This window comes from Bicyclus anynana, chromosome 17, assembly GCF_947172395.1.
Source record: "Bicyclus anynana chromosome 17, ilBicAnyn1.1, whole genome shotgun sequence".
Classification (NCBI taxonomy): Eukaryota; Metazoa; Arthropoda; class Insecta; order Lepidoptera; family Nymphalidae; genus Bicyclus; species Bicyclus anynana.
Genome location: NC_069099.1, coordinates 5,977,874 through 6,001,285, shown reverse-complemented (window position 1 = coordinate 6,001,285; position 23,412 = coordinate 5,977,874). Strand labels below are relative to the sequence as shown.

Here is a 23,412-nt window from a genome sequence, read left to right as displayed (position 1 = left end):
TGTTTACCAGCAACAGTGCCTTTTAGATCAGAGCATAATTATTATCAATGCCGCTAGGCACCAGAAATACACATAGCTTTTCGACTACTTAAACCTTAGACTAAATATATAAGGACTAGTATCGCACCCAAATTCACGAACAAAATTTTCTGCCATTTTCTAAGGAAACCGAGCTTAGATTTCATACATATCTTATACTAAACCAGCAGTTTTTGTTCGTTTTTTACATCATTTAACTACACAAGAAGGTATTCTTACGCAGGTTTTTAACCGACGGACACGATTGTAAACTATGAAACATCGATTCTATAAAGACAGTGTTTATAATCGCATAAGATGGTTGATCATATACTAATATAAACTAATACAGAAAAATAATGTCTTTATCTAATTAGTCTGAGACTGAAACTGATACTGACCGCGTACTCGAGCAGCGCGAGGTGGCAGAACACGTACTGGTCGGGCATCTGTATGGAGTGCGCGCGCTGCTGCCGGATGCGCTCCACCGTGCCGCGCACGTCGCTCACGCCCTCCGCCGCCAGCCGCGACGTGCACATGTCCAGCGTCAGGAACGTTCCTGATAAGTGCATCAAAATATAAATATTATTATTTATTTTTCAATCAATCAATCAAATCATTTATTTGCTAGAATGTGGTGCATGTTTTGGTCTTAAAATTATTGAGTCACCTATACATTCAACTGATTACAGTATGCAAAATATTTACAATTAAAATTTTAATTTCAATAATTTATCCTAATAACATATATTTGATGTGAAAAAACAATAAAAATTTCAACCAAAATTTAACATAAATGTTTATTACAATTTTTATTATCTAACTAGCAAACCATAAATAAAATTTTACTATTTACAGATCAAAACTTTAAAATGATATATGAAAATGAAAAATAAATTGATGATGAGAATGAATAGATTAAATTGCTTATGTCATAATACAAAATACATATTGAAATTAATTCTAACCATAGTGCAACATAAACATTAAACATATTGAAGTAAAACTTCTCAAGACACGCTTGACTTAGGGAGTAAGCTGGTAAATGCGTTATGAAAAGTACATTCAGACTTTAAGGATGCGTGCTGCCATCTACAGGCATTGTGAAATTTGTTATTTTAAACTACCAGTAGATGGCGTTCTTAGAGAGCTTTGAAACATAGATGGCGTTTTGTTTTTTAGTATTGAAAGAAGTTTTACTTCAGTCGTGTGGTCTAAAGCACGGTCGTTTTTAATTATTGCGTCAGTCATGCCTTAATATTTTATGGGCGGCTGTCGGCATATGTTTACAAAGCAGTCGAGGAGTTTCGACCTAGTTGAGGCATCACGGCATCACAAAGTCATGCCGTTGGCCATAGATAGAGTTTTGTTTTTCTAGTATTGAAATAAGTTTTACTTCACGCGTGTGGTCTAAAGCACGCTCGTTTTTAATTATTGTGTCAGTCATGCCTTAATATTTGGGCGGCTGACGACATATGTTTACAAAGCAATCGAGGAGTTTCGACCTAGTTGGGGCATCACGGCATCACAAAGTCATGCCGTTTGCCGTAACGCATTTAAGTAGATTTCACTGCCCAGACAAACCATTATAAATACCAATATTTTGTATTTGAATTTGAAATACATACCTGTTCGTCCAATGCCCGCCGAACAATGAACAACGATCGGCGGCCCTCTACTGTGTCCCGCCCATGCGTCTCCCAACCTGGAAATCGAAAAGAAGAATTTCAATACTCCAAACGAATATTTATGAAGACACTGATACAGACAGGCGATTAACGGTTCGAATATTATAACATTAAATATCGTTGTGAAAATATGGTTGTAATATAATGGGTGGACACAAAATGGACACATTGGATGAGAAAAATACGCGCGGGCACAAATCCTGGCACGAATCTCTGGCCCTGAATGAAACGCGGAGAGTTTCCGCGCTTCGGTAATGTCCACGCATATTGTGGACGTAGACGAAATACATCTGGAGAGCCAATCACCGCTACGCACGCCATTTATTCCTCTAGCCCCCCATCACCATGGTACCTTACATTTGACTTCTGCGCAATATCGGTCAACAATTTAGACGTATTATATAAGGATATAATTCATCTAAGGTGCTCACTAGGGATTTTAAAGAATAAGATCAACTATCTAACGCGTTCTAAAAACTGTTTCTATAGAATCGATTTTTCATTGCTGTAATTCTTTACGTCGTGTAAAGAGCTCCCTACAAATGTTGTTTTGTGTAGTTGAATAGCATAAAAGACGGTTGACATCGAGTACTAAAATTAAAAAAGTTACGTTTCATTTCTAGCTTAATAATATCACATTTGTAGTTTAAGCGATGTTTTTAAAAGTCTATGTAAAAATTACACGTGTGTGTGTATTGTGAATTGAATTTGTAGTGTGCAATTTAAGGACACAAAAAGTTTAACTTCGCCCCCTCAAAACCGACAGACATATTCTTTGGTGAATTTCGGTGTGATGTCCTTATGTACTTAGTCTGAGGTCAGCGCCAAAGAGTCATGGCGGCACTAGTATCTGCTGCGGCTGTACTCACTCCTGGCGCGCGCGGTGCTGCGCGCGGCGCACGAGCGCGAGGAAGCGCAGCACGGGCTGCGCGCGGCCGCCGCCCGGCACGCCGTAGTCGGGCCAGCGCGTGTACTGCCCGTGCCACACGCGCCGCCGCTGCTCCGTCTGCAAACAGACCCGTTAGCGTTAAACCTTGTCCAGAAAGGACGAATTCGCCGCGATTCTCTTGCCCTTATAACGCGCGAACTTTGAGGAAAAATTCAGTACGAAACATGGAGTTAACCGTGCACTCGCTCTAGAATTTGCGCGTTAACTGGACGCAACAGGGCGAATTCGCGCGATACGATTCGCGACGAATTCGACCCTTCTGGACAAGGTCTTAGGGTTGGGTTCGCTAGAACACTCGAACACATAAAACCGCTCTGGGGAGCGAGCACAAACGCTCTAAGCAACTGTATTTAGTTTACATCAGAATAATAATTATAGAACCTTTGCAAACTCAAGCATAACAACGAAATAATGCCGTCTATTTACACTAAAAGTATTCCATAGTGCCGGGACGGAATGAAGAAACAATCCGCCAGCAGTAGCCGAATTGCCACTCAACCTCAGATCCGTGAATCGCGGGCCAGTACTGGCCGCACTTGGCGCGGCCGCGTTCTGTCGCGGGCCAGTACTGGCCGCGCTTGATGCGGCCGCACTCTGTTGTGGGCCAGTACTGGCCACACTTGATGCGGCCGCACTCTGTCGAGGGCCAGTACTGGCCACGCTCCACCGTGCGCGTCGTCATCACCACCACCAGGCTGCCCTGCCCCCACACCACCCGCCAGCAGTAGCCGCAGCGCCACTCACCCTCAGATCCGTGAGCAGCAGATGCGACACGACATAGTCGTCATCCAGCTCGATCGCCTCGGTGGTGACGGCGAACCCTCCGTGCACGGCGCGCGCGCCCTCTGTGGCGGGCCAGTACTGGCCGCACTTGACGCGCCCGCGCTCCACCGTGCGCGTCGTCATCACCACCACCAGGCTGCCCTGCTCCCACACCATCCGCCAGAAGTCACCGAACGTTTTTGGTAGTGGACCTAGAAAATAGATATTGTTCATATTAGATTGATGAATACCTATTACTCAGTTTATTGCCGACTCTTCTCAACAGTCAATCCCTATTGCCATGTAATGGATACTAGTCTAAAAAGTTTTTATAAAGATTAATCTTCTATGTTTTTGTCGACTGTTTTCGGCAAAATTCTCTCGTGCTAGTTACACTGTTCTAAAGCACCAGTGTGATACCAAAACCTTTACGAGCCCTGCCACTGAGAATATGTTGACAGTAAAACGCAAAACAAAAAAGCAGTACGCTATACTAACAAATAAAATAAACAAGCCTTTTATATATGACATACTTACTCACTGATACTGTAACCATAAAAATATGTATATTCGTTATCGCGAACTCGATTTATTTCTACAGTAAAAAGCATTTAGACCATTGGATTTATCGTATCAATACGGATATCTATATTTATTTATGTAAATCATTTACGTATCTAGGTCAAGTATATACTGCACCGCACTTGTAAATACAGCTTTTAGCGTACTATAAAGCGGTTTTACGACCGTCACCCATTAAAATAAAGTCGTGACATTCAAAATTGCTTCGTTTATTATCATTACAATGAAAAATATTACGCCACGGCGCGCCGTTAACGTCAGAGGAATTTCCCTCGCAGACCTTGGCATCGCGCCAACAAATACGGAAAATATGGTCAAAACAAATGATGTTTCCCAAAATTTTAGTTCCCCACTTCGCGTGGGTGTTACTCTACGAAATGGCCTGGAAATAAACTGAACGTTTCCTCGAAAGTGCTATTTTCACTCGCGTGTGTTTTACCACCGGAACTCGTGTGTGTGTTGTTTGTACATAAACCTTGAATTGGTTTCTGTGCATATATTTATTTACAAATATGTTTACATTGCGTTATTAATAGAAAATTGATTTTCGGGTGAAGGTTCTTAGCTATATCAGATTGGAAAAGCCAAGTCGTTATCACAATTTTTTGCAGTACGATGAAAACAGTTTCAGACACAAAATTCGTCATTCTAACTATTTTATTGAACGCCTTATATTTTGTGTCTCAAGGTCTTTTAAAATTATTCAAAACTAGCGGACCCGGTCAAGCTTCGCTTTGACTTATGTGCACTTCTTCCCTACCCCTACCCTACCCTGCCCTACCTCTACCCAATCTTAAGTTACTCCTACCCTACCCTACCCTAACCCAAAAAAATACCCTACCATAAAAATGTCGTTTTTAGACTTTTTTCATGACAAAATTTTTTTTTATAACGGGCGTACATATACATTTCAAAAATCCATTTTTATTTGTTTTTTTTAATGTTTCGAGTAATCTCACCCTGCGTGCATATGAAGGCGTTCCTCTGCTTATAGCCGTCCACGTAGTTGGCGTTGATGTAGTCGGAGCTGGGGTCGTCGTCCTCCTGCGACAGCAGCACGCGCGAGTGGTCGTAGCACAGCACGTCCGTGTATCTGTTCTTGGCTAGGTTGCTGGGGAGCCTGGAAACAACAAAAATACATTTTAGAGTATTACATACGCTCACGTCCATCTAGATTTCTGGACCCAGAGCTGGATTAAGGTAACTTGATGTTCTAAGCATCTATTCCTGGTGGGCCCTTAAGTCATGACCCCGACCGAACCAAACGTCAAAGTAAATTTAAAAAGCGCGGTTTTGAAATCGATATAATTTTCGTGTGCTCGTTTATTTTCGGTTGTCTCTGGTGCCCACCTAAACGGGATGCCCTAAGCAACGCTTAAATAGCTTACAGACTAATCCAAGACTGTCTAGACTCTAGACCAACCCACAACCTCCCAAATTCTAATTAACCTAACGGTCATACGGGCCGAATCATGAGAGGACAAACCCTGTACTTGCTTTTAGTTATTCGGCGTTTGTGCTACCTTCTTGACTCTTTGTAAGTTATCCCTCTCGAGTACACTTTCTCCCTTCTTGGGCTGTTACACCGCTCCGGGCCACCATTGGTGTGTCATTGGTGCGCGTACTCCCATAATCAAGGAGTCTCAGAAACAAGGTCAGTGTACAAGACCAGTATTAGAGAGACTATAGTGCCAATAGCCAAAACGCTTCGAGACACTCCGCCTTTTGTACCAATGGTGCGCGAACCGGCGAATGGTGATAGCCGGTGAGAATTTGAATATTGCCTCCGATGAAGCAAGGTGAGTGTAGCTGTGAGTTAGAGAGACCATTTTTTCTTACTAACTACCTACTTGGCATGATGGAAGGTCCCATTGGGGGGACGGGCGCGTATCTCCTCATACTCCGCGACCAGCCCCCTTCGCCCCAGCGAGTGCAGGCGCGCCAGCAGCGCCGCCGGCGTCTCCCCCGCGCCGCCGCCGCCGCACTCCTCGTCCGACAGGCCGGGGGACGCCTCGCCCGACGACCACGTGCCTCGAGCTGCTGACCACATCATTAAGTTATTCTCATCATCAGCTTTTAACCACCCACTACAGACCCCAGTCACTCAGTGAGCGATAGACCTATGCTCGGAATATCTCTGCGTGATTGAATCACTAATGAGGAAAACTTCGCAGAATCTAAATGTAATCCACAGAATAACGAAAGTCAACATAGCTTAACGTGTGGTAAAGCTGTAGCGACGATGGGCGAGTCATGTAGTTCGAAGAACCAATGGAGGTTCCCAAACTTCTAGAATGGCGCAGTGGCACAGGTTGCAGGTAGTCGCTGGATACTCGCACGAGACCGTAGTGTGTGGTAGTCTTTACAGGAGGCCTAAGTCCCGTAGTACACGTCCATAGTCTCATAATGATGACAACGATGATGTATAGACCCAAGACCGAATAGAAGATAGTACCGGAGATTAATAAATTTTTTTTTCGAATACTGATAAGAAATGCCCATTTAAAAAACGATTATCATTGCAACATAACTTTGGTAAACTAATAACATTCCAAAACATAGATGTTTTTTAAAATAACAATACAAAATAAGTCCTAAAAGTCGCTCCCTATTTGAATACTTAATGCCTGCCTTTGCCTGCATCGTCGATGAATTAATAACTATTGCAATAGGTACGTACCCAAAAAATATGAAAAAAGTTCAAATAAAATTAGTACGCTAGTCGAAACACGTACGGTATCGATTTTATTTGTATTGCAGACGGATAAATAGTTTACGGCCATCTCACAAAAATAACGGAATTGCTCGTAAAACTGTTTATAGCAATTGTTATTCTGGAATACATTTCTTTTGTATTGTAGATATCAGATTATCGATTCAATATTCCATTTATTACTAGGATGTGCTTAAGCACATATATTTTAGGGAAATTTGTTTTAAAAAACGTGACGTAAAGTGAAATAGACAAATAGCAGTGCAACCGGAAATATAGCCAAATCATTCGTGGCAAAGAGATACAACTGGGACTTCTCGCCATGCCATAACATTTTGTCTATTTCTTTTCACGATATATGTCTTTAGTCGCATGTTAAGCATACAGATGAAACCACTGACCAAAACTTTTAGTATCATAAAAGTTTTATCACATTTAGAAATGTGCTAAAACTTTAAATATTTTATTGAAGTTATTTTAATTCACATTTCCATCTTAAATCCATCGCGCAATACACTTTTGAAGAAGTTTTTTAACTCGGCTAGAACTAGGTTTGAATAAATCAACATATATTTTACTGGCTTACTACTAGCTTCCACGAAATGGAAATGACATCAAAGTAATTTGCCATAGGTCACTGATTATAATTACTTTTCAAGGAACTATTACTGCTGTACCGTGTAAGTACCGTGATAGCCCAGTGCACATAAACCCTGCCTTCGATTTCGGAGGGTATGGATTCGAATCCGGTTCGGGGCATGCACCTCCCAACTTTTCAGTTGTGTGCATTTTAAGAAATTAAATAACACGTGTTTCAAACGATGAAGGAAAACATCGTGAGGAAACCTGCATACAAGAGAATTTTCTTAATTCAATGCGTGTGTGAAGTCTGCCAATCCGCATTGGCCCAGTGGTGGTGGTGGTGGACTATTGACCTAACCCCTCTCACTTCAGAATGACGAAGAGACTCGAGCTCAACAGTGAGACGAATATGTGTTGATAATTACTGCAGAACTGATTATAATAACTATTCTAGGATTATGTAACTATTACAGTTGAGAGAGGCACTACAAAAGATGAATGAAGAATTTTACCCGACTAAGACAAAGTTAAGGCAATGTTATAATTTTAGTACAGACCAGAAAACAGCACCACTGCTTGGCTGAAAATCATGGAGGTAGTACTTTCCTGGCTTAGCTGTACCGCAAAGAGTCTACCAGTATTTCCAACGATTTAATTTACGTACCACTCATCGATTTATTCGGCCGCTGTCCCATTCGCATCGTCAACACTTTGTGTTTGTAGCTGTTCAATAACCTACCCGCATTTGGTTTGTGCGAATTCATTTATGTGATTTAACGTTGGGAACATTGTTTTATTGCATGCGTCATCGGACAATAGTACACTGTGCTTAATTTATATGAATAATTTTGTGTTTATCAATTCAATTTTTGATTTTATGGCTTGCTGCTGGAATTTTGTGTTTAAATTGAAAACTTTGTAAATGAAATAAAAATGTCATAGTGACAGATGTCAATGTTTTCAACGCTCAATGTTACTAATAAAAAGGTTTTATATCTGCTCTGCCATCGTTATTTGACTGTAAGATTTACCTCTAATTTTTTTTCTTCATTACAAGTTAGGCCTTGACTACGATTTCACCTGATGGGAAGCGGACTAACTTGTTAGGAAGATGATGAAAATCGACACTCCTTTCGGTTTCTACACGGCATCGTAACGGTACGCTTAACTAGCCACGGTCGAAGCCTCCCACCAGCCAGACCTGGACCAATAATTAAGAAAACCTCAATCGGCCCAGCCGGATATCAAACCTAGGACCTCCATTTTGTAAACTACATACTACAGCGCCACGGATATCGTCAAATATGGATATTGACCGGTGTTATAATTTGCGGTAGAAGAAAAGCGTTTCAAGATTTTACACATGGTAGGATTTTGCTGTACTATAATTTTTTTTAAGAATATTCTTTACTGAAAATACGAATATCCTGCGATTTAAACCAATATCATCATATCAGTCAATGCACATTTTACAGCTGGACATAGACCTTTTGTAGAGAATTCCTATAACATTGAAAATCCTGAACCATCTGTAAACCCAATATTACCTATAAATAAAATTAATTCAACTAGCAGACATAATGTTTAATGCTATGTGCAAAAGTGCAATGGATATATTGATAAACTAAAGTCTATAATAAAATTATTAAAGTGTAAAATTAAATTTATTAATTTGTACACAGACAGATAAAAGATACATAATTAAGTTGTAGTTTTTTCTCGTTATCAACCCATATACGGCTCACTGCTGAGCACGAGTCTCCTGTCAGAATGAGAGGGGTTAGGCCAATAGTCCACCACGCTGGCCCAATGCGGATTGGCAGACTTCACACACGCAGAGAATTAAGAAATTCTCTGGTGTGCAGGTCACGATGTTTTCCTTCACCGTTTGAGACACGTGATATTTAATTTCTTAAAATGCACACAACTGAAAAGTTGGAGGTGCATGCCCCGGACCGGATTCGAACGCACACCCTCCGGAATCGGAGGCAGAGGTCATATCCACTGGGCTATCACGGCTCTTGTATGTAGTTTTTTACAACCGTACAAACATGTAGATAATCATATTGCTTAATAGATACCGTATGTGGGCCCAACAAAGTACTAGGAATCGATAATATAATAAAAACACGCAAAGACAAGACAGATACAATCTTAACTCACTGATTAAGTCCAAGTCGTCCTCGTCGGCCGAGTTTATGTGTCCGGCCTTCATGTCGCCATTGTAGCCGTGCGTGTGTCTGCGATCAAATAAGCGTTATTGGAAAACAATCTCAGCTTTCATTAGCTATACTATCATTGATGTAGCTATATCATATATTTCAGTAGCTATAGTCTGGCGTTTGCGTTTTAGACTGGTCAGTAGTCGTAGTCAGATGGACGACGTATAATTAGAAACATCAAATATGACTTTCATGTTTATTATCTACAAAGAAGCTTAATACGTCGTACATATAATTATTATTTTACAATACATGTATATCAATTTACACATAGATATACTTATTTTATTTAATTTTATCACGGAGTCAACTAATAATAAGCGTTATTGAAAAAAAAATACGCTTTCATTACTACAGTCCGGTTGTTTTAAAAATGCCTTTTTGTCAGTTAATCCAACGGATGATATAATTTTAAAGTGCCGTGAAATTTGTATTTACCAGAGCAAACCTAAGCCAATTTGCTAGGGATAGATCTTCGTTATTAGGCAAAGCATTTACAACCATGCCGGACCTTTTCCGTTTCGATGTATATAGTACTTAGCATATGTCATGCATTGTGTTACAATGTATTACGTGCTAAAGTGGCTGTCCTAAACGAAAATCATCGCAACATAAAAACAACGGGACGCCAGCGCAGGACTGGCTGGTTGAAATATTTGCTGCAGCAGTAAAACTTATGTCATACTATTAAAATATATAGAACGCGTTACATCTTGCGACCAAAATATCGTAAGCGGCATGACGGCGCTTACACATTTTACTTGATAAATCTAGCAAAAAAACAAATACAGCCGCAGCTCAACACAATGCAGCAGTGAGCAGTGTCTTCTCTAATAGTACATAGTAACCCAATGGTGTCATGATGTTCTTAAGTAGGTCCTACCTAAGCGGGCTGGGGTCGCAGGTATAGGCAGGGTCGCCACTGATGTGCATGATGTCGGAGCCGTTGTCGAGACGGGGCACGCGGTCGCTGGTCATGTCACACTCACTGTCCTCATTTATTATACCTGAACAACATTATCACTCAATTACTTAATGCCACTTCTAATTGTTCTCAAGCCCTACCCGATGTGCACTGTTTACCAACAAACAAATTAGAAAATGAAGACAGAAAACGCATGCCATTTCATTATTTATTTATTTTATATTATGTATTGTTTGTCTATAAAATGTCATTCAAAATATATTAACTGTATCTAAGCTTATTAAACGAATTAATAGTATAAGACCAAGTTAATTTTAATTATTATTAGGTGTCAAATGGCTAGCGTTTTATACCCCCATTTTTTATTTGTTGGTAAACAGTACACATTGAGTAGGGCTATAGGGTTGAGTATAGATAAAAACAAAATTTGTTGGCGAGCCCTATAGACGAGCGGCAAATCCCGAAAATATCTGTAAGTAGCAGTTTCTTTTCCATGTTTTTTTTCCTCCAGAAAGCACCACATTAAGTAAGATTGTAGATTACATTTTACTAATGTTTGCTTTCACACATACACATATTATGTGTGAAATACACATATGTATGTGTGAATACTCAGGTGCCCCTGTGGTTCGGAGGGCCCGTATCATTGATATGGCTGATAGGGTGATAGCTACGCCCCTGGTTATTAAATAACCCCGAATATTTAATAATATATGTATGAATTATAATACAACTCAAAGTTATACGTGCTAACCTGTGATAACCTTCATCACCTCGTTAACGAGTACAACCATAGACTTAGGACACGCAAGTGAACAATTAACACGACTGATACAACAATAACAACTATATGGAACACTAGCACGTGTCTGTTACTTATTAGTACAAGGTTTTGTGCAAATACATAGGTTAGTTTGCTTTTAATAATACTCCACGTAGATACCATTATTGTGGGTATATAGAGATATAAAATAGCATAATAGCTATGTTAGACTATTATTTATCTACCTCTCTATCAAATTATAAGCAGGATTGAGTTTTTTCGTATATTTTCTCTGTTTGTGTAAGTGCCGTAGGCTCTTTAATGGGACCTCAGCGGCGTCACCGGGGGATGTGGGCGAGCATAGAAGCATCGCCTGATAAGACCCGAAGGCAGAAGCAGAAACCAGAGTAGATGGGCAGAACAGCTTTCTAAGGGCATTGTCAGCCATAGCGCCGTGAGTGAGAACAATCTTTCACTACTAGAATGCCACGTGTCATAGGCTACTCTCAAATATTTTATCCTCGTATTCTCACGGTAAGGGGAACTAAGTGTGTGAACTGCGGGGCGTCGGCTAGTCTTATTACAAAAGCAAAGTTTAGATAGATGGACGTTATTAAATCATGCCATTCTGGCATGATTTAATAACGTCCATCCATCCGAACGGATCTGGACGAAGTTTGGGATAGATATAGATTAAAATTAGAAAATCACCGACATAGCTCAACGAGTCGCGAAGCTGAACGAAGCTGAATTGGCAATGAGCGGGGCACATAATTCGAAGAGCCGATGGACGTTGGGGTTCCAAGGTGCTGGAATGGCGTCCCCGCACTAGAAAGCGCAGTGTTGGTTGACCTCCCACCACGTGGACTGACGACATCGAACGACTCGCAGAGATTCGCTAGATTCAGGGGGTTCAGGATAGTGATGCTTGGAAGTCCCTACAAAAGGCCTATGTCCTGCAGTGGATGCGTCCATCGGCTGATAGATTAGAATATCATACTTTACATAACGATATTCCTACAGGAGCGCGATCTACGCTATGGATTCAAAGAGACTTACCATTTTGTTGTTTGACCGGTGGTATGTGATTGCTAATTACATAGTCGTCGATGACTCCGTCGCACTTTGATACCAAGTTGTTCGTGTAACAGTTTCTGCAATGCTCCAGCCTGCAAATGAAAAATAAAAATATTGATAAATTGCACTGTTTATACGCAGAAGAACAAAAGTAGAGGACGAATAGCAACTCTGACGTTCGCAAAATTAAAAATACATATATACTAATATTATAAAAAGGTAAAGTTTCTGACGTTGCGAGGGGTAAACTCCGGATCTACTAAACCGTTTTTGAAAATTCTTTTACCAATAGATAGCCACGTTATTTGTGAATTTCATAGTTCACACCTATAATTTCCTAAAAAACCTAAACACAGCTATGCTACTTAGCGGCAAACAAACAGAATCTAATCATTTTCCAGTATAAGCCACCCGAACAGAGATTTTAAAGTTGCAATTCCCCAAAGTGCTCAATCCAACAAGTTTAACAATCGAGTTACAGACCTAATCCACTATAAAAGTTAACTGGCAGTTAAAGTTGGAAACCATCGACTAAACGGTTCGTTCATAACTTTTACATCTCGCATAACTTTATAGGAAAATCCATGCTATTAGTTTAATTCGGTTATATTACTAGCCTTTTGACGGCCTCCGTGGCGCAGTGGTATGCGCGGTGGACTCACAAAACGGAGTTCCTGGTTTCGATCCCCGGCTGGGCCGATTGAGGTATTCTTAATTGGTCCAGGTCTTGCTAATGGGAGGCTTCGGCCGTGGCTAGTTACCACCCTACCGGCAAAGACGTACAGCCAAGCGATTTAGCGTTCCGAAACCGAAAGGGGTGTGGATTTTCATCCTCCTCCTAACTATTTAGCCCGCTTCCATCTAAGATTGCATCATCACTTACCATCAGATGAAATTCTAGTCAAGGGCTAACTTGTAAAGAATATATAAAAAAGCCGTTGCACTCAATTTACTGATTTATAACATTATCTAAAAGGAGTCTAGACTCACATCCGACAAGGCTAGGGGTTCGATCCGCTCCCATCCGATATATTATACTGGCGGACCCAGTCAAGCTTCGCTTTGAGAGTTACGCAACCAACTAATCGCAAGAAAGCTATCGGCGACAAACAGTTTTTACTCACTTATATCTAAGACGAAGATCCGTTCAGCCTTTCTAAAGTTATAAAAGGTGTAACCAAACTGAACTTATTTTAATATTTTAAATGTGTGTAAAAAACTGACTACATTATGTTAAAGTGCGAGTACAATCAAATTACCAATAAAGAACCTAAAAGGTAAAAGTTGCTTTTAAACGTCAAAAGGAATCAAATGCTCAACGCTCGCTGCGAAAATTAAATTGTGCAGGCCTTCTTTTTAGGGCGGATTCACACGTGCCACAATGTCACCATATCACAATTGCACTCACAAAAATAGTCAAGCAGTGGTCACGTGTGAAGAGTCGCTACAGTTTCCTGCAGTTGCGTTGCAATACGCCACGTTGTGTTTACAATGTGACCGGTCACTAACGCTTTGTAGCTCGTGGTTGCGTAGTTAGTGATCGTCATCATTGTCAACCCATATTCGGCTCACTGCTGAGTTCGAGTCTCCTCTCAGAATGAGAGGGGTAAGGCCAATAGTCCACCAGGCTGGCCCAATGCGGATTGGCAGACTTCACAGACGCAGAGAATTAAGAAAATTCTCTGGTATGCAGGTTCCCTCGCGACGTTTTTCTTTCACCGTTTGAGACACGTTAGATTTAATCTCTTAAAATGCACACAACTGAAAAGTTGGAGGTGCATGCCCCGGACTATTATTTAGCATTTATTGATTGTAGTTTATTGTTTCAAGTTAAATTTATAATAGTTTTATATCGCTACGTGGCTGTGTATATCCATGGTGTCACTTGGATAAGGCTAACAGCTGAAAATCAGCGCAATTTGCACCAGCATTTGCTTGGTTCGTACACCTAGTACCTTTTTCAAGATGGTGCCAAACATGACAATGTGGTGTTTGAAGCTTCTACTACTTGAGTTTTGGTCTTGCCTTTGTGCAAAGCATTGTGGTGTGTAGTACAATTTTAGAATAAACAAATTACATTACAAATAATTTTTTTAACGCAGTAATGACGCATTGACGCATCTTTCTTTGCAATGCGGTCCGGCGCTAGTGGGCAGTGTCGCTGATAGTTGCGATGTGGTTAAGTTGTGGCAATGCTAAAGCGCGATATGGTAGTAGTAATTGCGTTGTGGCCGCGATGCGGTTATTATACTATACACGCTTGAATATACTTTAGGTGCGAGTTAAAAAAACACATATTCATACAAATTAGTACCTTATGAATGTTATTTAAACGGGTACATACCACGATAAAAAGACGAGATTTTTAATGTCGATATTTCGACCCAGTTGCATGGATCGTGGTCACGACGCGACTGAAGTTGCGAGATGAGAAGTGAGAATTCTGTTAGGGGCAGAATCGATCTACCCTCTTTCTTGTTCTTTTTCTTTTTTCAAATATTTTTTTTTTCAATTAAAAATCTCGTCTTTTTATCGTAAAATCATTAAATTAGTACCTATCTGTGTTGTGAATGTAAAACAAGCCTTACTTTCGCGTTTGTAGTAAGTACATTCACGTGCAGATCCTTGAGTTTCATGTAAGTTGGATAACAGTATTGGAAAATGGGACATGAGCTTACTTAGCAATTCACATTCAAACACGAGAGTATCAAGATTTCCTCTAGCAAAGGGAGTCGCGTTTTATTGGAAAAGTAAAACTTTATTCAATTTGATCTTAAAGAAATAGGCTACTCGCCTGCTGTACAAAACTAAGAAGATTTTTTGCATATAGGCAGTTTAGATGCCTAGAAACTCTAATCACATTTTTATTTGTGAAAATAATCTCGTAAATGTAATATAATATACAAAAGAGGCAAGTAGTCTATAGACAGTTATTAAGCATTTATTTACCTTTTGTCGTCTTCGTATATGGATCACTCTCATTTATTTACAAAAGTATAATTATTTTATTTTACTAAAGGGTAATTAAAATATTGATTATTAGAGCCTAAAATACGGCAAAGGTCATTTCTCCTCCAGTTTTCACTTTATTTTATGAATATCCACTTTTTGCTACTAAACTAAATTATCTCCTCTATTATGTTTCAAATAGGATATGCTTATTGATTTCCGATTTATTACTTAACGTTTCAACAATTCCTACTAAACACTTCAACAACAGTCCAAGCTAGCAAATTCTAGAATAGTATCAAAATCACATAGTAGTAAACCATTTACTGTGCTTCCTTATACTCTAAGAGCCCGTGAACCCCAGACCTTTGTCATTTTATAAAAGCTGAAAGTTTGTCAGCTCAAGCTACTATCATAAGTATTTTTTTTATATTTTCCTCGGCATAATATGAGAAATTATATTCCCAGCCGCCAGTCACTTAGCTCCGCGGCAACCCTTCGAAAGAACACTATTTAATTTGAAACTTCAAGGGTCTCTAACGAAGGGTTGTCATGAAGCCGTGTCTGGCGAATGGGGATATCATTTCTTATATTATGCCGATAAAAATAAAAAAATACACTTTATATTTAGACAGTTGAGGCTCTGGATCCTTGAAACCTGCTATCACCCAAAGCCACCACGGTCCAAAGTATATAGTTGACTACGGTAATTATCTATGGTAGGAACATGAGCTGACAAACTATCAGCTTTTATAAAATGACGAAGGTCTGGCTGGCGCTGGCTCTCCGTCTATTATTTTAATAAATTACGACTCCCAATAACTGAAAGACTTAACAAATGTATAAAATAGCAAAGTCAAATTATTTTAATCATCAAATCAAAGTATGAATATTTTGCGACGGTAAACAGAAATTATTATATACAAAGGGAATATTCAAATACCTATATAAATCACTCAAAGTACATTGAAAGCAATATTCAGCGAACAAATATAACATTTAAATGTATAAGAGGCAATTCTATGGACGTAATCTGCTCATTAAGACGTTGAAGATATTAGGTTCTTGTGTACTGGAGTATTCATTAAATCAATTATCGTACACAATACTAAGGTCGGCTTTCGCCTGAACACTGTGGAAAATCGATAGGAAATCCCCTGTGGAAATTCCAAATCTTATCTTGATTCTTTAATGACTTATAATTTTCTTTGTAATACGAGGAAAACTTCCTGTGTTATCAGTGTAATAAGAAAAAAATATTATTTTAGAGTTTTAAGTATATTCAAGTGATAATATTTTACTCCGTAACGCTTTAAGAAGCACGTAGGACATTGGTCCTAAGCTTGATATCTTTCCGAACGAGGCCTCCGTGGCGCTGTGGTGTGCGCGGTGGATTTACAAGACGGAGGTCCGAGGTTCGAACCTCGGCTGGGCCGATTGAGGTTTTTTAATTGGCTCAAGTCTGGTTGGTAGTAGGCTTCGGCCGTGGCTAGTTACCACCCTGCCTGCCTGCTTAAAGACGTAACGCCAAGCGATTTAGCGTTCTGGTAGGTACGATGTCGTGTAGAAACCGAAACGAGTGTGGATTTCATCCTACTCCTAACAAGTTAGCCCGCTTCTATCTTAGATTGCATCGTCACTTTTAAAGCCTCAATATCTCAACGGTAAGAGCGGTCGGACGGTGGTTCGATCCCCGCCCCGTTGGTCTATTGTCGTACTAGCACAGTCTTCCCGGACTAGTTGGAAGGGAATGGTAATATTGGTCATATTATAAAATATATGGCAAATATTCTTACCATCAGGTGAGATTGTAGTCAAGGGGCTAACTTGTAGAGAATAAAATAAAAACTACAGAAAATATACTAAATAACTATAAAAAAACAGAACTACAGCTAAGTCATACCAGGCGGCGTGGTCGGGCTCCAGCTGTCCGCCGAGCTGGCGCGGCAAGCTGGCGCGGGGTACGTGCGCGCCGAGCTGTGGCGCGCTCACAGTGTGCACACGCTCGCGCAGCTTCTCTCGCACGAAGAGCCGCAGGATGCGGAACGGCGCCTTGAACCACAGCGGCGCCGTCACTATCAGCACCTTCTTTAGTTTGGCCGGGTAACCGCCCTGCAACAAGCGAAAATATTGTCTTTGAGTGCTCCGTTTATACCATTATCGTCCAGTCAACCCGCACGAAACGTTTTGCGTCAACGTTCCTAATAAGAACTGCTAAAATATGGAATGCCCTTCCGGCGTCTGTGTTTCCTGACACGTATAATTTGTACACCCTCAAGGCACGAGTGAAGTAAAGCGTAAGCCTATACTACATAAAAAAAACATTATATTGACAAATAATCAAAGCAGACCGAAATTAAAAATTCATTTATTTCAAGTAGGCTCAGTTTCAGCGTCAGTTTGTAAGCACTTTTGATACGTCAGTTGACTATTTATAAAGACTCTACCACCGGTTCGGAAGGCAGGTTCTGCTGAGAATAAAACCAGCAAGAAACTCAGCAGTTGCTCTTCTGTACCTATTAAAAGCACGACTTCGTGTTCGTGGCATATGTAACTATTGAGTTTTCCTCAAAATTCAGCTCACTCCAAGCTTAGCTTCTCTGAATTTTGCGTTACAAAGTGCAGTGTTAGCGGAAACTAATATTAATTAATTACTAGAATATATTAATTTACATGGAATACAATTTAGAAAATTATCTGAAACTGAACTATTATTTTAACATAAAATATACAATATAAACATGCAGCACGACTATTATAAAACTGGCACATTACTGTCAACTTGAGTTCATAGTATGCGCTATATTTTTTATGGAATTAACAAAAATCTACGGATTTCAATAATCACAATTTAAAACAAGAACTTCAATACAAATTTTAATTAGAAAAAACACAGTCTACAATCTTAAACAAAGTCACATTTAGTGTGGCTTACATTTACGCTAGACGGACAACAAAAACTTGTACGCGATCAAGTTGAAAAAGTTGCTTCACCGAGGCTGACCCACAATTTCTCTCAAGGAAAATCGTTCTAAACGTGTCAGCAGAACATCGCGACTTATTGGCGGATATCTTTCCTAGAATTTCTCTCTAGAGTCGAGCGCGCTGAGACAAAATGGCTTCCTAGTAAAGCCGAAGTATATCCTACCTGGATATCTACAGGCATTACGATCAGGAAAATAGGTCCATAGTCATCTAGAATAGCTGCGCAATAACACTGCCTTTATACCGCTTTCGCATGATATTATTTCTAGAAGTTATTTTATACTGTGTCGTGTGTACTTAGAAATTTTAATATTTAAGTAAGCATCCGCTGGGAATGCCGCCTGCATCGAGCTCTTATATAAAGCTGCTTAAAAATACTTATTAGTTTTTCACAATATACTTAGTATCGTGCATCCTATTGGTATAATTTTTTAGAAAAGTTTATTTGAATATTTGTAATTTTTCACGCAAATAAAACATTATGTAGTTGGTTCAAATTTACTCTAGATATAGATTAACATATAAGCACCTTTTTATTCCAGAAAAATTCATGGTTCTAAAGGGATTTGTGACAAAAAATTCACGAGGACGAAGTACTTGTTTTCTATTAAATATAAATAAAAAGAAGAAAAATTGTCAAGACATTTTTAAACCTAAACTTGACTCCGTCCCTTAGCTCGCATTAAGGAAATTGAAGTCCCTTTGGATCTTGAATTTCAAATGATCATTTCAAGGGTTAATAATGAAAGAATAGTCTATAGCGGGGCTGACTAAGCCTCATAAATATTCAAGATCACCCGGCGATCGGTCAAGGGTAAATGGAGTTTTATATTTTCAATACAACATTCAACGTGTCTGTTAGGTCAAATAACTTTGGATCGTGAATTTCTGGGTTTGTGTCCTGGATCATCAGGCTATGAAATAAAGAGGTTTCTTTCTTCTAAGAAAATTCTAAGACAACTTTCAAACCGGAGTCGGGCAGTTAGCATTACACTTGGAGCAGGTAGTATTACATTCGGAGCGCATGTTAGTCATGTGAGACGTCGTTTCTGGTCAATATCATGAATATCTGATATTGATCGTTATAGAGTTAAATAAATAAACATTTACAACAACCGCCAATTTTCAGTGCAGCAGCGTGGTGGGTCTAGGCTCCATATGCCGTCTCCTATAAAGAGGAAAGCCGACCCTAGTAAGCCGTGACAGCTCAGTGGATATGACCTCTGCCTCCGATTCCGAGTGTGGGTTCGAATCCTGTCCGGGTTATGCACCTCGAACTTTTCAGTTGTGTGCATTTTAAGAAATTAAATATCACGTGTCTCAAACGGTGAAGGAAAAACATCGTAAGGAAACCTGCATATCAGAGAATTCTCTTAATTCGCTGCGTGTGTGAAGTCTGCCAATCCGCAATGGGCCAGCGTGGTGAACTATTGGCCTAACCCCTCACATTCAGAGAGGAGACTCGAGCTCAGCAGTATGCCTAATATGGGTTGATAATGATGATGATGATGACTGCCTACCCTAAAAACTCACTATTGTTGTAGGACCATAGTCGGACAAGGAGTTTTCCTTAATTTTTACTTATAAATAAATAAATAACTTTTATTTCGGTTTACACCACATAATTGAAAATTAATCTAGAAGAGTTAGTAAGATTAGTAACAATTTTTATCTTAAAATCTATGTTAGTAATGTTAGTTAGTGAACCTAAACATATAGAGTTATATTACTCTACTTACAAATATGTAAAGTGTATAGCGCATACCCTACTTAAAAACCTTCTGCACACCACTGCATATGCCGTCTCCTATAAAAAGGAAGGCCTAACTCTGCAGTGGGCCGTTAAAGCGACTGCTATGAATGAATACAATATTCTACGTAATGTCATTTCTCGGTTGGCTGTTCAACGGTTAGGGGACATCGAACAAACATAATTAGAAATGAATTTTCCAACCGCACTCATCCTTAAACATGGCTGCGCATATTTTATATCAGCCAAGTTTTCAAGTCCTCTTATCGTATTTATTATCTTAAAGCAAAAATTCGTTATAAAACAAACATAATTATTTAGTATCATCATTATCAGCCCATTTTAATGACCCATTACAGGGCTAGGCTTCCTTAAAGACGAAGGTATATGTAGCTTGGACCCACCACGCTGCTGCAATGCGGGCTAGCGAGCTTAGGATGAAAATTTTGAAATCTGTTACGATATTTATATGTCAATAATGACCAGGACCGATTCGATCGATTTATACACTACATCGTACCGGAACGCTACATCGCTTGGTACGTTTTTGTCGGTAGGGTGGTAACTAGCCACAGCCGAAGCCTCTCACCAGCCAGACCGGGACCAATTAAGAAAACCTCAATCGGCCCAACCGGGAATCGAACCCAGGATCTCCGTCTTGTAAATCCACCGCGCATACCACTGCGCCACGGAGGCCGTAAAAATAATTTTCATCAGATTGCAACGTTGTGACCTTAACGCGCATTCGGTTACTGAATCAGTAATCAGATAAAGGGATCGGTGGGCACATAAATTTAATTAAAATTTACAAATATGTGCGGTTGCGTATGTTGTACATATAATGAAACTCCGCTGTGCACTTGATTAAATTAAAACAGTAAATCAATTTATTACATACTACAACTATAATTGCAATTAATCTATACTAATATAATAAAGCTGAAGTTTGTTTGTTTGTACGCGCTAATCTCAGGAACTACTGGTCCGATTTGTAAAATTCTTTCTGTGGTAGATAGCTCATTTATCGAGGAAGGCTTTATTATATTATATAGGCTTTAAAGGCTTTAATACATTACGAAATTAAATATAACGTGTCTCAAAACGGTGAAGGACCAAACATCATTAGGAAACCTGCATACCAGATAATTTTCATAATTCTCTGCATATGTGAAGTATAGCAACCCAATCCAATGGCATTGGGCCAGCGTAATGGACTATTAGCCTAACCCCTCTAATTCTGAGAAGAGACTCGACCTCAGCAGTTGATAATGATGATAATGAAAATGAAAAGGCGTAATAATGACCAATAAATAATATCTTTTTTTTACGTTTAACAAACAAAACTCCAAAAGCGATTTTTCTAATCCTTAGAGCTCATTTTGCAGTAGTTTGTAGTTGTTGTACAAACAATAATTAAAGCTGTAGTTTTGGTCTGTCATTTCCTTTGAAGCCTCTGTGAGAGGCTAACAAATGACGCAAAAAGGCGCAAACATCCAGTAGCGTTAACTCGTGCTAAACCAACACGTCTTCTCGTACTAAATAAAAAATACCGGACGCTTTTCAATGTTCATTTTGAGAATGCCGCATTTTGTCTACTTCAAAGTATAATTTGATGACCACTCATGGCAGTTGACCACCTCTGTGGCGCTGTGATGTGCGCGGTGGATTTACAAGGATTTACGGAGGTCCTGGGTTCGAACCCCGGCTAGACCGATTGAGGTTTTCTTAATTTGTCCATGTCTGGCTGGTGGGCTTCGTGTAGTTACCACCCTACCGACAAAGACGTACCGCCAAAAGATTTAGTGTTCCATTACGATGTCGTCTAGAAACCGAAAGGGGTGTGGATTTTCATCCTCCTCTTAACAATTTAGTCCGCTTCCATCTTAGATTGCATCATCACTTACCGCCAGGAGAGATTGTAGTCAAGGGCTAACTTAGAATAAAAAAAAAGTTGGAAGTGATGCGCGTCCGAACAGAGAGGTCCTTTGTTCGGATCCCAGCGCAGGCAGTTTAGGATTTTATATTTTCTAAATTGGTTCACGGCTGGTATAGGCCGTGGTAAGCGATTTAGCATTCCGGTACGATGCCGCGTAGAAACCGTCAGAGGTAATGGGTAGAATAAACTTTGTATTTCTAAGCGAACCCCTTCCATCTTAGACCGCGTCATTACTTAACATCAGCTGAGATTGCAGTCAAGGGCTAACTTGTCACTGAATAAAAACCGGGCAAGTGCGTGTCGAACCACGCGCAATGTAGGGTTCCGTTGATTAAATGAGCAGTTTAAATTTAAACTCTTTTATTAGAAAAATATGGCATTTTATCGATACGAAATATCACTATCACACACTATGGGATAGACGTGAAAAAATCATCTCACTTCAGATGAAGGGAAGGAACCCCAAAGACGGACATGGCGAAACCATAAGTGGACTATGGAACCCTAAAAAAGAGTCAGTTACTTGAGGTGATAATAGTACGAAGAGACTTTTTCGTATGAAACCTAATGCTCATAGTCCTCGTTCTAACTGCCGGGTCTATTCATGTCCCAGTAAGCCGACCCAAGACGAGGTAAATCGTGTACGCTTTAATACCTAGGTGGGGGTCAATAAAACGAAATGTATCCGAGGAAATTTAGGGTGAACGCAGACAGGATCGGGACGTTGAGAAAGCTGGGGGTGCGGGGTCAACGACCCCAGTTTTGAGTCCTCTCGGCTGTGTATATGAAATTATAACGCGTCTGGCGGCATTTTCGTACGAGTATATACCGTGTTTATTTATATGATTTTACCGTTTGTTTGTTTGTTTTTTAAATAGGGGTGTTATTGTCTGGGTGTCTGTCTGTGGCGTTGTAGCTTCTGGTTCCGTAGGAACGGTCCGTTCTGGTACGGTACGAATGGACCGATTATGAGGTAGTTTTTGCTAGAAAGCTGTCATAACCGATAGGATTTTTGAATATTATTAAGTATGTAAAAAGAGCAGTGCCCAGCAGCGAAAGAGCAGTGCAAAATTTTTTTTTAATTAGAGTAAGTAAACATTGGAAAAATCTCCTGTCCACCTATGTATTTTGTGGTCCAACATAGGTTTTTGTATTAGGGGTCCTTAGGGTAGGCAGTGCATTTTTGCATCTATGAAGTGCACGCCACGGGCAGTGCCCCTCGCCAAGTCAAAGAACGAGGCATGTATTTTAATTTGAAGTAAAGCTGTTGTAGGGCAAAGTAAAGCTGTAAATTCCATATCGTCGTAGTGCGAATCAGGAACTGAGAATCAAAAGCGTTTGAAGACATCATATGCTTAACGATGAGTGCTGCGATGTCTAGCAAAGCGGTACTATGGAAGGAACTACTTAATCGAGAAGTTCCAGAGTGCAAAATAAGCTGCTTTGTTTTTTTATTAATCTTTACAAGTTAGCCGTTGACTACGTATAAGTGATTGTGCAATCTAAGATGG

General features: G+C 39.9%; 1 protein-coding gene across 5 annotated transcripts in view; it reads right to left on the bottom strand.

Annotated features, from left to right (window-relative positions):
- Positions 1–23,412, bottom strand: part of LOC112055320 (tyrosine-protein phosphatase non-receptor type 9) — a 113,775-nt gene that overhangs the window by 7,869 nt on the left and 82,494 nt on the right. For 4 of the 5 annotated variants that reach the window (XM_052886571.1, XM_052886569.1, XM_052886572.1 and 1 more), the window contains 10 exons: positions 17,134–17,342; positions 12,264–12,373; positions 10,400–10,523; positions 9,458–9,534; positions 5,850–6,039; positions 4,959–5,119; positions 3,400–3,629; positions 2,576–2,712; positions 1,647–1,723; positions 420–577 (listed from right to left, as the gene is read on the bottom strand). In XM_052886571.1, the coding sequence (XP_052742531.1) occupies positions 420–577; positions 1,647–1,723; positions 2,576–2,712; positions 3,400–3,629; positions 4,959–5,119; positions 5,850–6,039; positions 9,458–9,534; positions 10,400–10,523; positions 12,264–12,373; positions 17,134–17,342 (1,473 nt within the window). The remainder of the gene's footprint in view (positions 1–419; positions 578–1,646; positions 1,724–2,575; positions 2,713–3,399; positions 3,630–4,958; positions 5,120–5,849; positions 6,040–9,457; positions 9,535–10,399; positions 10,524–12,263; positions 12,374–17,133; positions 17,343–23,412) is intronic. The other variant, XM_052886570.1, reaches the window with a different exon arrangement.